The 14,811-nt window shown below is 33.3% G+C and overlaps 1 protein-coding gene across 1 annotated transcript; it reads left to right on the plus strand.

Annotated features, from left to right (window-relative positions):
• Window positions 1-5,948: 5,948 nt before the first annotated feature.
• LOC126743354 (uncharacterized) lies at window positions 5,949-14,562 on the plus strand. The gene is made up of 3 exons (XM_050450396.1): window positions 5,949-5,985; window positions 12,918-13,127; window positions 13,451-14,562. The coding sequence occupies exons 1-3, from the start codon at window positions 5,949-5,951 to the stop codon at window positions 14,560-14,562; spliced, it is 1,359 nt and encodes a 452-aa protein (XP_050306353.1).
• Window positions 14,563-14,811: the final 249 nt, after the last annotated feature.

Consider the following 14,811-nt stretch of genomic DNA (forward strand, 5'->3'; position numbering starts at 1 on the left):
GCTACTAAAATAAATCATTTGTTAATTTCTGAACGTATAAAAATACATAGCAGACTATTAATTTCTGAAGGAGATGGTAAAGTTTCTAACCTAATATTGATTGGCAAAAATATCTACGCCATACGTTTTTTCTCACCTGGATGACGTAACTACAAATGGGTATAATTTCGACTATTCGGTCATTTTTGGGTATCATGGCCATATACATTAGCAGTTCAGGTATATTTATTAAGTTCGTTATTATCTTGAAAATTTTCTTATTCTCCAAATCTTTACCACATAAAGATGTTCTAGAAATCCAAGTCCAAGTATAAAGTGTTTTTTAAGGACCACGTAGTCCTACGGCACGTAGCACGTAGTCCAGTAATAGGATTTTAAAGATGTTATAATTAGGAGTACCATTGTATTGGGGATGTTTTCCTTGGTTTCTCCTAAACCCTTTGTTGGGATATGTAGGACTTGGATTTCACCATCTACATCTAGCTACAACAACCGCTAGAAGGGCTTACCATGAAGTAGAACAAGATCGACACACATGCTTATGCTCCAGCTACGGTGAATTTCACCAACCAGCCACCATTGAACTACCAGTCGTATAAAACACCAGTAGTATGAACCACCAGTAGTATCAAACACCAGTAACAAATCACCGTCAGCAACTACCAATTTACAATACTTGAAGGACTATCGCCAATGGTAACATCACCATATTAGGCTGTTACAGAACTTCCGTCAACAACATTTACAAGTAAGACCTAATTCAAGTATTTACAATTGCTTAACCTAAACTGCAAGAAACCTTTTTTATTGTGTAACTCTTATTTAAAACTTTCGCAATCATTTAAAACTCTTGTGAACATGTAAAATTTTTGTAGCACTTGTTACACTGTTAGGTTCAACCTTTTTATTTTCACCTTCTAAATAAAATACTGTAATTATTTTTTTAACATTGCCTTTTATTGACAACCCTACTAGACCAATTTGGAGTGAACATCGAGCGAATAACATCTTGCCCAGTCTCATGCAGCGACTTAGAGTTTAACTTTAATTAGCAAGCTAGCCTTAAACCTTTTTTATCTAAGGCCGCTATTTGACTATAAAACATATTTGACAAAGATCTTTTATAAAACATCTTGTTTGATTTTAGTTCTTTTAAGAAAAGTTTTTGATGAGTAGATTAGTATTACATTATCAAAAAACTTTGTAGGATTCAAAAAGAATCACGACGTTATTTTTATTTAAAAATGGAGGATATACGTGCATTAGTTGTGCTGTTGCTATGAGTACTACTGTTGTTACAATGTGTTTAGTATTAAAAAGAAAAAAACCGTCGATTTTGTAAAAGACCCTGGGTAGCGTAATTTAAGAGGGATGCCTGATCATCATCATAATCTTCTAAGAGAGTTACTATCTGAAGACAGTAGGAGTTATGAAAACTATTTAAGAATGGATCACGAAACATATACGTTTATTGCTTTAAAAATAGCACCAATTAGATCCCGACAAAATACACACTTGAGGAATCCTATTAGCATCGCTAATCAAATTATCGGAATTGGTTTGTCCATTCTCTTCATTAAAAGTATTATTAAAATTATACTCCAACGGGGTATAACTAGAATTTACATTACCACAGCTACCCCTGTGGTAATGGCCTCTTTGATTCTTGGGATGAGGCTGGACTTAATGGCCTGGTCGGTTGATCAAGAGTATCCCAAGTATCCATTAATATTTGTTGAATTTTGGTTTTGTTTGTTAGTTTCTGCCTTTTCATTGTTGTCATCCTGTAAATAAAAAAATGTCTTAGATAAACTTTTAATTTTTTTTTTCTTACAGACACCAACAACTTTAGGAATGGGAAAAAAATATTGCCAAGGAGTTTGAAAACAAATGGAATTTAGTCAATACAATTGGAGCAATGGATTAAAAACACATTTGAATTAATTGTCCGGAAATGGACGGCTTTCATTTCTTTAACTATTCTAAGTCTTACCATAGTATCATATTATTTGCTCTCATTCACGCCGACTATAAATTTGTGTATGTAGATGTTGAAACGAATGCCAGAATCGGAGATAGTGGTGTATTCACTAAAAGAGAACTAAGAAGGTGCTTACTAGACAAAAAAATATTAAACATTCCCGATGGCAAAAATCTTCCAAACACAAATATTACCATGCCCTATGTTGTTCTAGCTGATGACGCGTGCATCACACTTGCTGCTTGCATATTACATAATTTGTTAACTGAAAGACGAAAACATCTATATATAGATCTTCAGGAAATGCAAGTTCTTACAAGACAGGTTCATATTGGAGGGAACCGCCATGGTCGAGAAATAAGAGATTATATGGGACATAAGAGAGATATTATGATAGAAATGATCCAATTAAAGTTTTCAATTAGACTTATTCTTTTACGACAATAACATTTTCCGATTACACTAATCTACTTAATTGTATTAAGATGGCAAAAATCATCTAATTGAAAAACACATTATTGTCAACACATAATTTATAAATTGCAATAATCAAATAGTTCGATTGAGTTTATTTCGTTTACGGTTAACGATATATTCTATTAGGGCCATAAAATATTATATTTATTATTATATTAAAATATAAGCTATTTTTAATTTTAAATTATATTATACCGGTTCTGAAAAAGTTCCATGGCAAGAAAATTATATTTAATTATATAACTTACATTATTTTGATTTGTGGTATTTTAAATGACATTTCCAGCTTGGGATTATTTAGATTGGATTTCTAAATTGGTTTCTGATGTATCAGCTTCTGTTGACTTGTCCAAAAATTTTAATGAAGGAAACCAATACACCTTATAAACATCATGCTCTTCAGCTCCACTTTTTTTGGACTGAATTACCTGTAGCATTAAAATAAAATAATAAATAATTAACATTAAATTATATTATATAACAATAAACTAAAAAGTAAAATGTTATAAAAATATAATATATTTACCTTCATTTTTTCTGATAAATATTGGCTTCTTAACCCATTTAGTTTTTTTTTTATATTCTCCACCTTGCAACCATTGCTTACCGTACTTATTATTTCAGCAATTCGTTTATATTTATCTAGTCTTTTATTTCGATTTTTGTAATCCGGATGTTAATGATTATATAATATTTCTTAACTCTTATATTCCGAAATTAATAATTTGGTCGCCGCAACGCACCAAACAATCTTATTGCCCACCATATTGCTTTGAAATGGTAAAATATTTTATCAAATGTAATCGTATGTTATTAAATGCAATAAAATATAGTATATAAAACTAATCTTTTATAAAAGAAGTAACATTACATTCTAAAATATTTTATAACATTTCTTTTATAGAAGATCGTGGTCAAATATCTTTTTGAGTCTAATACCGGCCTAAGTCGTAAAACATCTCGACTTAAATTTGGCGCCCCAACGTGATATAATTTTAATTTTTTAATGTTGCAGTTTACTCACTTGCTGCCTTCATTCTTTGCTTCTGGTAGCGGTTCTCAATATTTAGTTTACATTTAGCAGTTGTTTTAATCGGTAACATTGTCTACATTTTTTATTGGATTTTGAATTTAAAGTTTGGAATTTTTGGTATTTGAATTGAACTTTAATTTTCAGTTTTTTATTTTCTAGTTAGATCTGTTATTGAGATTTTTAAATTTAAGCCATTTTGACTGTGCAAATTTAAATATACATTTTGCAGTTTTAATTTTTAAGGTGCTGAGATTTCGAATTTTGTAAACTGGTTACTTAAATTTTTACATTTATTTTTTATTGGTATTAATACTTCCTTATATTGATATGAAGTTAGATGCAACTTTTTTTTTCTTTGAAAATTTTATTTTCTGCGACTTGGTGATTACATAGATTTTGGCAATTTTTTTATTTCATTGTTTTCCAAAGGTTACTTTTGCTGAAAATAATGAGTAAATTTTGATTGGATCATTGATTACTTTACCCATCGGTTTGATTTTTTTCCACAGGTACTTTTCTGTAAATACTTCAAGTGATTTCAACTGTTATTCAATTAGTATCCAATAATTTTTACTTTTAAATAAGAGCCTTGTAATCGTGAGTTAAATACTACTACTCTATAATAGAAGTAACTCCATTCATTTTACAATTTTTTTTTAATTATTTAATCCTGTTGTTTTCAAAAATAATTTCATTTGCTTTAGACAAAGCTGGATGCTTAGATAAGAATTTTGCAGAAAATTTACTGTTTTGTTTTTTTCTTTTTTTTTTTAATTAACGGTACATATTTTTAATATTTCGAATAACCAACAATTTTTTTTTTGGGAAAACGGATGTTGCTGCTGCGGTGGTATCAACATTTTTATTTTTTTCAGGAGCTTGAGTATGTCGTATGTTATTGTGAATTTGAATTTTTTTTTGTATTTTGTTGATTAAGCGTAGTTAACAAAACAATTTTTTCCCCGAATAAGACTTGTAAAAGTTTTAATTATTATTATTGACTGTATCTTATAATAACTGGCTATCTCGGGTTGACAATTTTTTTTTGATTTTACTCTTTCTACTACTAACAATACTAGTTGGATTCATATTTTATTTTCTCGCACAATTTAAAAAGTAAATCTTTGAAGACAATATTAATTATTAATTCTACACAAGCCATTATTTTTGGCAAAATACCTTTCAAATTAGAGCCAGAGAGACTCAATAAAAAGGAACTTTTATATGATCTTTATATGAACCTGATAATATGGATTCATTTTAAAAAATCTCAGAAGTGTCTTTATGTGTTGAAAAAGATTCTTCTTTTGTTTTTTATGCAACATTTTGTGACGAAGATCCAAATGAGTTAGAAATATGAAATTAAATTAAATTTTATTTAACAACTTTTTCAAGTACTTTAACCCAGACTAAAAAGATGGAATCGAAGACTTGTCATACCTATTATAGACTAGAACTATTTAACACTAAGGATCCGGAACTTTTACAAAAACGATCAACTTTATTAAAAACATTAATGGATTTAATTGTCGAGTATAATAGTAGATCTAAATCTATGCAAGAGCCTACAGCTCTACAAAATAATCCTATAGATCCTCATTTTCCTGCAAATACGATTGGTAATATTACTCCACCACCTCATACTTCTTCACCTGGTCCTTTCACATCAAACAATGATGGTACAGTGAATCAATTGACAATTTCTTCACCCAGTATTAAAAGTGTGCCTATTTATAAGTGGCAAATTAAGATTTTGGGAAAAACTTATGAAAGTTCTATTGCGTTTTTAGAGGAGGTGGAAGAATATTGCCATAGTAGATGCGTGGATAAGAGACAAATTTTTGATTCTGCTGGAGAGTTTGTCTGCTCGTATTCAGGGGGAAACAGAGTCAGTTTTTTTATACGTTACTATTTTGTTTGATTGCATGCCCACTTCAGTTGAGAATTCCTTGAGATTGCCAGTTTTGCGTAAAAATATTTTACCATTTTTCCAAAAATGCTTAGCACTTCATAATTTAAAAACACTAATTAAATTAATAGAACTTTGTAGAAAAATAGAAGTCACCCGAGAATCAGTTAACTCTTTTAAACCCCCAAATCTTTCTTCACTAAGCTTAGATCCAGATTTAGCATACTCAGGTCCTTCACGTACAACCAGACATAGTATTGATGAGGCGTCTGTCCCTAAAATATTTTGCTGGCGTTGTAAATAGCCAGGTTATATTGTCAAAGATTGCGGTAAGCCAAAGCATGATTTCCATTGCTTTACTTGTGGTCGTGTTGGTTTCACCAAAGCGACTTGTCCAACTTGCAGCAATACTCGAAATGTGAGACTTAATAATTTTCAATCGAGAAATCATGATAGGCATAATAGCGATCGACAACAAGATTATCGGCAAATACCCAACAACAATAACAACATAAGTCAATGTGTTGCCAATAATAATAGGCGCGGCAATGGCCCATAAAATTCGGGAAATGGTTCAGGGAGACGGTAGATGGCCGAACTGTTGTCTCTGATAGTGATAATTCGGCACTTTTTCAGAATAAGCTAGTTCTTGATTATATTTTATCTCAAGTAGGGGATGAGGAATGTCTGTATGTTAATATTTTGGGTTTAATTTTGGTCTGTTCATATATTTCAACTATTTATGGTCTATTGGATAGTGGGGCAAATAAGGTATTTATGAATCTTGATGGGTGAAATATGTTAAAGAGTCAAGCTTCAAAAGACTGATGTTTCTTGCCGAGTTGCAAAAGACAGTGAATGTTTATGTTTGGGTATAGCAACAGTTCCTGTTCGGTTGCGTGACGTTGTTAAGGTCATAGATATTTTTGTTATCCCTCGGCTAAGGCACAAATTAGTGTTAGGCATAGACTTTTGGATTAGCATGGGAATAGCTCCGGATATGAGAAAAGGGGAATGGTGTTTTTCTAATGTTGAGTTAAATGATCCAATTTTAAACTCAATTTAATCAGAATCAAAATTAAGTAGTGACGAAGCTTCTAGACTTAAAGCAGTTGATGAAAATTTTTCTCAAACAGATTCCGATACTTTAGGTTTTACTAGCCTAGTACAGCATAAAATTAAGGTTACTAAATCTAAACCTATTAAGTAACGTTATTATCCAGTCTCACCTTTTAAATAGGAAATAATAAATTCTGAGTTAGGTAAGATGATTAAGTTAGGAGTAGTCGAAAACTTAAACAGCGCTTGGTCTTCACTAACTCTGGTGATACGATTCTGTGTTGATTATCGAAAGTTGAATAGGGTTAGCGAACGTGATGTATATCCATTTCCTTATATTGCAGATATTTTATGCAAATTACACGGTGCAAAGTACTTAACTACTTTGGATATAAAAAGCGCTCTCGTTCATTTACAGCTTTCACTGTACCTTCAAAAGGACTTTATCAATTTGCTAGGATGCCTTTTGAATTACACAATGCTCTAGCTACCTTTCAGCGTTTGATCGACAGTCGTACCAATAATTATATGTATGATCTCTTGGTACAGTTAAATCCGGAGAATGAGGAGGCCACAAAATAGGTCCATTATTGGAAATCCACTTGTCATTAAATGATGCGTCTAAGACAGGAAGGGTTCTGTTTGGAGGTGCACCATTATATTGTTAATAAATGTTTTGGTATTCTGCCAGTGGTAAATTCATTAAATATTATGTATCCAAGCCCTCTAGAATATTTAAATATCCTTCTGTAAAAATTGATACAGAATTAAAAATGTAAAACGTTATATGCATTAAATTTTTAAGTGACTTGCCATTTAAGTTTTCTTCGTAAAAGTGCAATTTAATGATTCGATTATTTCAGATAGCATAAAAAACATTAAACTACCAGACTTCTTAATAATTTTGTGATCTCACAGCGGAGATCACAAAATTATCACAAGGGTTTGAATCACTCTAAATCTGGAAAAAAAAATTAAAATTTTTTAAAATTTTGCCTCACCAGTTCAAATTACGTTATTCAAAAACTGAGGATTTTCCTGTACAGTTCCTGTTAAGATAAATTCACAAAACTGGATTTTTTTGGGCAAATCTGGTTCTCTGAAATGCTGAACCAAAGATATTAAATAAGGGCGGAAGTTATGTTTCAACAAAATCCTATGTATTGTGTCTTTTGAGAATCTAGTTTGAGAAAGCTACTTATCTTAAAGACGTCATACGATACGTTGCAAAATATCCCAAAATTTGAATATTTTCATTGTCAACAAGTGGTTTCCTTTTTTGCGCTTTCGCCTTAACAGTGCCAAAATGTTCAAAATTTTCTATTTTTTGCCTAACAATGCAACATGATGGTTCGGCCAACTAGTCAACAATCCTTGAGCCGTGTTACTATGCGGCTTCTAATATTAGGCCAAATTTAAACTGCCAATATTTTGGACAAAACTATAAAACTATAAACTATCAATTTTTGAACTAGATAACTTTATACAAGGTTAACCTTATTTTTAATTATATTTATGAAAAAATAATAAAAATAAGGCGTTTCCATTTAAAAAAATGACCTTTTTGACCCCCTGTATCTTTTTTTCGAAAAAAAATTTAAGTGGCCCTCCTTTAAGATAAAACCAAAACTAACCAATAAATACAGACTACTAAAAGGGAGTAATTGGTAATTGTGTTAGGACTTATAAATATAATTTTTCAAATGAAATTAAAAATATGTTTAAAATGGTGATACTACTAGGTATAGGACATTATAAACAAAATATACCTAGAATTTTACGAGAAAGGCAAAAAATAAAAATGTAAAAATATACAGGGTGTTCTACTTAAAATAACGAAGTTGTCACCTACTTCCGGTATAACCGAAAACGTCACAACTGTCTTAGTTGTGTGGCCCCCGCCAACTGTGCCATGTTGCCAAATTTTCAAAGTTTTTTAAAAATTTGTTTCTGAGATATTGATCGCGTCTATTCGTCGTCAGACACCCTGTACATCATGTAAGAATACAGCAATCCTAATAGGACCTTACAGTAGATTCTCCGTACTAAAACATCAGATGCATAATATTGTAACAGATAATGCGGGCTGAAGATTATGAATTTTATTACTCTACAAGCACATCGTATATGACTCTGTATTAGTGTCTTAGGTAAACTATTATTGCGACTGCTTTACCTTCAAGCGCAAAATATAAAAAATGTTCGACATAACTAATAAATATAATTAACGTCTCTTTATTCAAAAGTTAAAAAAATATAAATGAAAAACTAAATGTAAAATAGATGTATCTAGTCCCCAATAGCGCAGTCTAGCTATCTGCTTTATATTATAGCCAGGATAGCATATATACCAGACACAGTATTCATTAAAAAATGTATAATATAATATGTGAAATAAAAAAGTGTTTTTATATGATTAATTGATTTTTTTAATTTAAAGTTTTTAACATTAGTTGGCCATAAATTGAAAGACTTAATAACATTAAAGGTAGAAGACCAATGAAATTGAGCTTAGTGGTAGTGAAGGGGGTTGTCAACATATTTTTAAATCTGATATTAACAGAGTGAAGCCAGTTTGGTGGAAAAGACGGTCCCTACGTGATATAAGTGACTCTTTATTATTCATATTTTAATATTTTAATAGCAAATTTATTAAAATAAAGTTGTCGCCTAGACTTCATATTAAGCAATTCTAGAAAATAACTCGAAAGATGATCGTACTTTCTAAGGCCATACATAAATTGTATTTAAGAATTTTGCACTCTCTGAATGCAATACTTATCCTCATGATCAATAAAAATCCTATATACAACATTGCAGTAATTTTCTTATTTTAATTTATTTTAATATTTAATTCATTTAAATTTCTAAAAGCGAATCTCTAGAAATGCATAAATATTTATATTTTCTTAGGTTGAGATTTAGTATATGTCATTTACTATAAAGAATTACTATTAGAGAAAAATAAGATTCTTTTAATAACGTTTTTAAATGATCATGGAATATCAAATCACTGTCTAAAATAACTTATGGATATTCTCACTCTCCACAATTTTAAGCCTCGTGTCATCCAATATCAATTTAAAGTTCTCTCCCATGGTGCTTATCCTATCCTTATTACCAAATAACATTAAATAGGACTTGTAGTTAATATCTAATGCATGACCTGTAGAAAATCTAATAAATAAATTCAGATCATTATTAATTAAATTCACTGGTATAGGATTATCAGCATATATATTAATACACATGGAGTCAGTTTATTAACCTACTCTTTTGGTATTATAGGATGGAGTAAAACGGACATCGAAATTTTGCAAAGGAAGGCTAGAACACTCCTAATGAAAACCAATAAGTATCATCCGCGGAGTGCCGTAGAACGAACTACGTTTCCTCGACATATGGGAGGAAGAGGAATGACCGACATAGAGAAGCAGCTAACTCAGCAAATTAGTAACTTGCGTTCCTTTTTCTTAAGAAAGGCTGAAATATCACATATTCGTCGTGCCATATATGAAGCAGACAATTCAACAACCACTTAAACTACAGCAGCTTGAGCTGCCCATACACCATCGCACCGAGCAAGAAAAAATGCAAGCTTGGATGGGAAAACCACTACATCGAAGGCATGGTTCACGAAGTTCAACAAGAGTATGTCGACATAGCGGCGTCAAACTACTGGTTGACTTCGGGATAGCTTTTCCCCGAAACTGAAGGGTTACTTATGGCTACTTAAAATCAACAAGGAATTATTTAAAGTTTGTCATAGCTGATCCGATGGTAGATATAGGTATGAATGTGAGAAAATTTCTACGAAGAGAACCTTTATTGATGTAGTTATTTATAATTATAGTATATATTTATTTACTTAATAATAACAACCTAAGAGCAAAATATAATAAAAAGATTATTTAGTATAGGGATCTAGAAGACCAGATACCAAGACAATGCGAAATGATAGAAGTGTGAATAGCTCTAATTATTGTGTCAATAATAGGAGTAATATCAAAAAGCCTAATCGAAAACATAAAACTGCTCAACATTAAGGAAAGCATCTATAAGCTAATGCAGAAGTCGACGTTATTATCCACATCTCGAATTGTCAGAAAGTTCATTAGTAATGCAGATAAAGTTAACTAGTTTAAGAAACACATGTTATTTTAGTTTAATTGTCTTATGTGTAAATAAAGGTAAAAAACGATAACATGGAAAGGACTCCATCAGAGCTTCATCCTTCTGATATCTGAGATATCTAGGAGATGGATATTTAAGGATTTTTGTAAAATCATTTTTCGACGCCAATCTAAGAGCGACTTCTTGCACATCATCTTAAGTGGTATAAAGTTTTGAGACATTTGCTAGCTGCAATATCCTTATTGATTTAGTAAAGATATGTAAAACAATGCCAAATTTGGTGCAAAATATACTAAGCTTATAAGTAAGATGAGTTGCAAGTCCGGCTACGAATAAAACAACTGGAAATTTAATATTTTTTTTTAAATATGGCTGTAAGATATTTTAAATATAATAAATATAATCTATGAAAAGCTCGTTCTTCACCCAACGGATTAAGCGTTATTAATTAATCTGATTCCCCATGCACTGGAACACTGTTAACAATTGCTTTTGATAGACACTTCTTTAGATAAATTACTAGGGGTGGAGTGGTATCGCCATGTGCAGAAAAAGTTAACAACAAACTGTTAGATTTTTTCTTCGCCTCTCCTTGATATCATACACATTACAGAAATCTTTTGGTGCCAGTACTTTTCATATTTTGCAACAAATCTGAAAACAAGTTTCATCCCCGTTATAGATCGTGCTTGGATCACTTAAAACGAAAAAGTCTTTTTTCTTTAAGATAGCTTTCTATTTCAGAAAACTAGCCCCGTATACTTTGCTTAGAGATATTTGCTGATGCCGCAGTTACTCATTATGGTGTTCGTTCCGTGAGAATTAGATGCCTTTTTAAAAATAGATTGTACCAATCAGGAATAGTCACCACGAACATAATTTTGAAATAATGTGTTTGTGTTTATTAACTATATTTTCTGCAGTCAAGAAATTCTTTAGAGAAGCCTTAACATCCAATTTTCTACATGGGAAATCTTTTCTATGACTGTCTAAAATCCATTGAACCAGTTTTTTTTCTTCGTCTTTTGTTAGATAATATATACTTCGTCCAAGTTCTGGTTTGGAAAATTTTGGGCCCAAACGATATTGCAGCGTTTGACTTGGTATGCCATATTTTATAGCAATGGTTTTTTTTTGGTACACTATTTTTCACTTCAACCAATGCTTTTTGAAGCAGACCTTAGGTGTATGATTTGGAATATTTTGTATGTTTCTTCACTTTTGGCATCTGCAATTCTGGATAAAAAGCAAATTACACTTAAAAATACCTATATAAATTCTTAGATATTTAAATAGATATAGTTATATTTCCATACACTTATTACTAAAAATTAATTATATGTTTATTAAATTTTTACGGATGTTACTTCTTAATGCAAAAAGATAACGTAAATGTAAATTTGTTTCTTATTTATTTACATTTTAAATATTTTAATTTACGAATATATCTATTTATTGGGCAAAAAGTCTTAAAAATTTATTTTTATGAATGCCAATATTAGGAACAAGAATAATACCGTCAAAACTATATTTGGGCACCCATGTCAATAATTGCGTGTTATGGTTTCCAAAAGTTGGCACCATATAAGCCGGCGTAAAATCCTAACTTTTATAACTGAAAATATGGTAAAAACAAATTTATAGGATCTATATGTGTATTTAATAATTTCTACAATACTTAGGGAGAGCGAATATACCTTACAGAGCATTTAAAAAAATATAATTTCGTTTTAAAAAAGCTAAGAACTTACTTTATTTCTTAACGGCGTTACTTGTAACATACATGGGCTGGTGCCAACATTTTGGTGGTTTATCCTATGCTTTCTGGTAATAATACGATGTCAGTAACCGAATTATCTGAAGCCATTATTATTTAAATAAATAACACCTCTTTGCCAGGAGTTACCCGAGCAAAAAAGTGGAATTGATTTTCCATAATGTTCTGTCAATTCAACATCTTAAAGAAAAATGAAAAAATTATCGAAGAAAAACCTAGATATAAACCAGTACCATAGATATAAAGATAAAAACCAGGTTTTTCTTTAAGAAAAATAAATAATACTTAAAGATATTAGCCATATCAATTTCAAAATACATGTATGAGTTATTCATTTGATAGAGCTTTAAGAAACCTCATAACCTCATTTATATTAAAATAAATAATAAGTCGATTTTATAAATGTTTGATAAAGGAAATTATCATATTTTTCTTATTTATATACAGAATAATGAAAAGCCGGGATCCATTATATCTAAAGATTGCTTTTCAATGCCCGTGGCTATGTTTATTTTACACCTGTCCCAGCTGTCGTGTCGTGGCTAAGGGATTGCACCAGGTTTTAACGATGCCAGGTGGGGCCTGTACCCACCTGTTACACCAGGTCTCCGGCTGTCCGTGGTCACGTCTCGCGAGCCGGAGAAAGGGGGGTCTTTGCCGCCCGGACCAAGAGGAGACAACCTCATCAAAAACCTAAATCCAAGATGGGGAGCCAGGTCGAAGGATGCGTGGCTAGATAGAGGACTAGCCGCAACTGGTTTCAACCTTGGGGCACCGGGGGGCACCCCATTGTATATACCCCTTATCCCAGCATGCGGGGCTCTGCTGGGACGGACCTACATTCCCTTGCTACTCGTGGGAACATTATGGACATGAGCAAGAAAACAAAAAAAACAAAAGAACGGAGACAATCCTCCGAACATAACAGTAAGGCAGGAGAAACATCCTCCTCCTCAAAGCAAGTGGCAGGAGCAACAACCTCCTCCTCTCAGATGGCAGGGGCAACACCCTCCACCACAAAGCAAGCGGGAAAAGAAACTGCTTCAAAATCTCAAAGGAGATTTTCCTTTTCTCTTCCAGAACTGGGAAAGCCTGGGGGAAGGGACGATCCACTAAGGCGTGGACTTAGTGGTGCAGGCGTCAGGAAATACCTACGCTTTCTTCACGAGGGCATATCACCCGAAGAAGCGAGGAAAAAAGTCCTAGACGACAAGGAAAAAAGAAAGGAAGAACAACCTCCTCAAACTTCCAAGGCATCGCCTAAGAAAAACCCCCAAGGTAAGAGGGGAAGTGACTTCATCTCACCCCAACAAAAAAAGGGGGAAAAGAAGCAAAGAACCGGTGACGATCCCCGGGTAATGAAGACGAGCAAGTCTGCAAACATAGCAGGGCAAGCCACCAGCTATGCAAAAGCGGCAAAGCTCATCAGAATCGGAGTATTGCCGGAGGACTACCCTGAGGCAACTCTAACCTCCGAACAACTCACAGATGTGGAGGAAGCAGTCGTATCAGAAATGATCAACAGCACAACAAAGGGCCTGCAGTTCTCAGGTATTCATTTTCGCTCGGGAATGATACTTGTGGACTGCGAGTCGGAGCAGACAGCAGAATGGCTGGCTCAGATGGCACCTAGGTTGAAGGAATGGAAAGGGCCAGCGCTGGTAGCGAAAAGAGGAGAGGACATCCCAAAAGCGCATACCATCAGCCTTTTTCTTCCACGGAGCAAAGGGCAAGACACCACAGCTCTCCTGAAACTCATTGGAGTACAGAATCCAGAGATCTCCACCGAGACCTGGAAAGTAATAAGCGCCAAAGGAAATGGCCACGGTCAAGTGCTTTCTGTTGGGATCGACACCAAATCTGCGGATAGCATCCAGGCAAAGGGATACACTATCCACTACAGGTTTGGGCAAATCCCCGTATCTGGCCTCAGAAAGCAGGAGAAGGCAAAGGACAAAAAGATGGAGCTTGATCCATCCACTTCAGCCTCTACCTCCTCCGAGCCAGTCGCCAATGAGAACACCTCTACGGCGACTGAAACACAAGAGACCGAGGGCATGGACCTCGATCTCAATGTCAACCCGACCACTTCCGCTGAGGAGAATGTCATCAGCAGCGAAGAAGAAGATAGGCTTCTGGGACCTAATGTAGACCATCAGGGGGACGGACCGGATGGCCCTGACAAATCATAAGAGGACTTCACTCTGCCAAACCAGAAGCCTTTAAATTCAGCAAATTAGCACAAATAAACCTGCAACACAAACGAGCATCCTCCGATGTGATTGCACGGATGTTTGTCAAGCAAGATCTGGGACTAGTCTTGATCCAAGAACCCTGGATCAATCGGGGGCAGATCAAGGGTCTGTCAAGCAAAACGTCAAAAGTAATATATGATACCAGGCAGGAATCATCCAGAGCCTGCATTCTCATAAGAAATAACA

The sequence above is a fragment of the Anthonomus grandis genome, chromosome 1 (genome assembly GCF_022605725.1).
Source record: "Anthonomus grandis grandis chromosome 1, icAntGran1.3, whole genome shotgun sequence".
NCBI classification, from domain to species: domain Eukaryota; kingdom Metazoa; phylum Arthropoda; class Insecta; order Coleoptera; family Curculionidae; genus Anthonomus; species Anthonomus grandis.

What these genes read in the sequence shown, in the direction of transcription:
- LOC126743354 (XM_050450396.1), top strand. Translation starts at nt 5,949, where the DNA reads ATGGCCCATAAAATTCGGGAAATGGTTCAGGGAGACG. An exon ending in GGAAATGGTTCAGGGAGACG is followed by an intron (nt 5,986 to 12,917) that starts GTAGATGGCCGA and finishes GTCGTGGCTAAG; the next exon opens with GGATTGCACCAGGTTTTAAC. An exon ending in TAGAGGACTAGCCGCAACTG is followed by an intron (nt 13,128 to 13,450) that starts GTTTCAACCTTG and finishes TTTCTCTTCCAG; the next exon opens with AACTGGGAAAGCCTGGGGGA.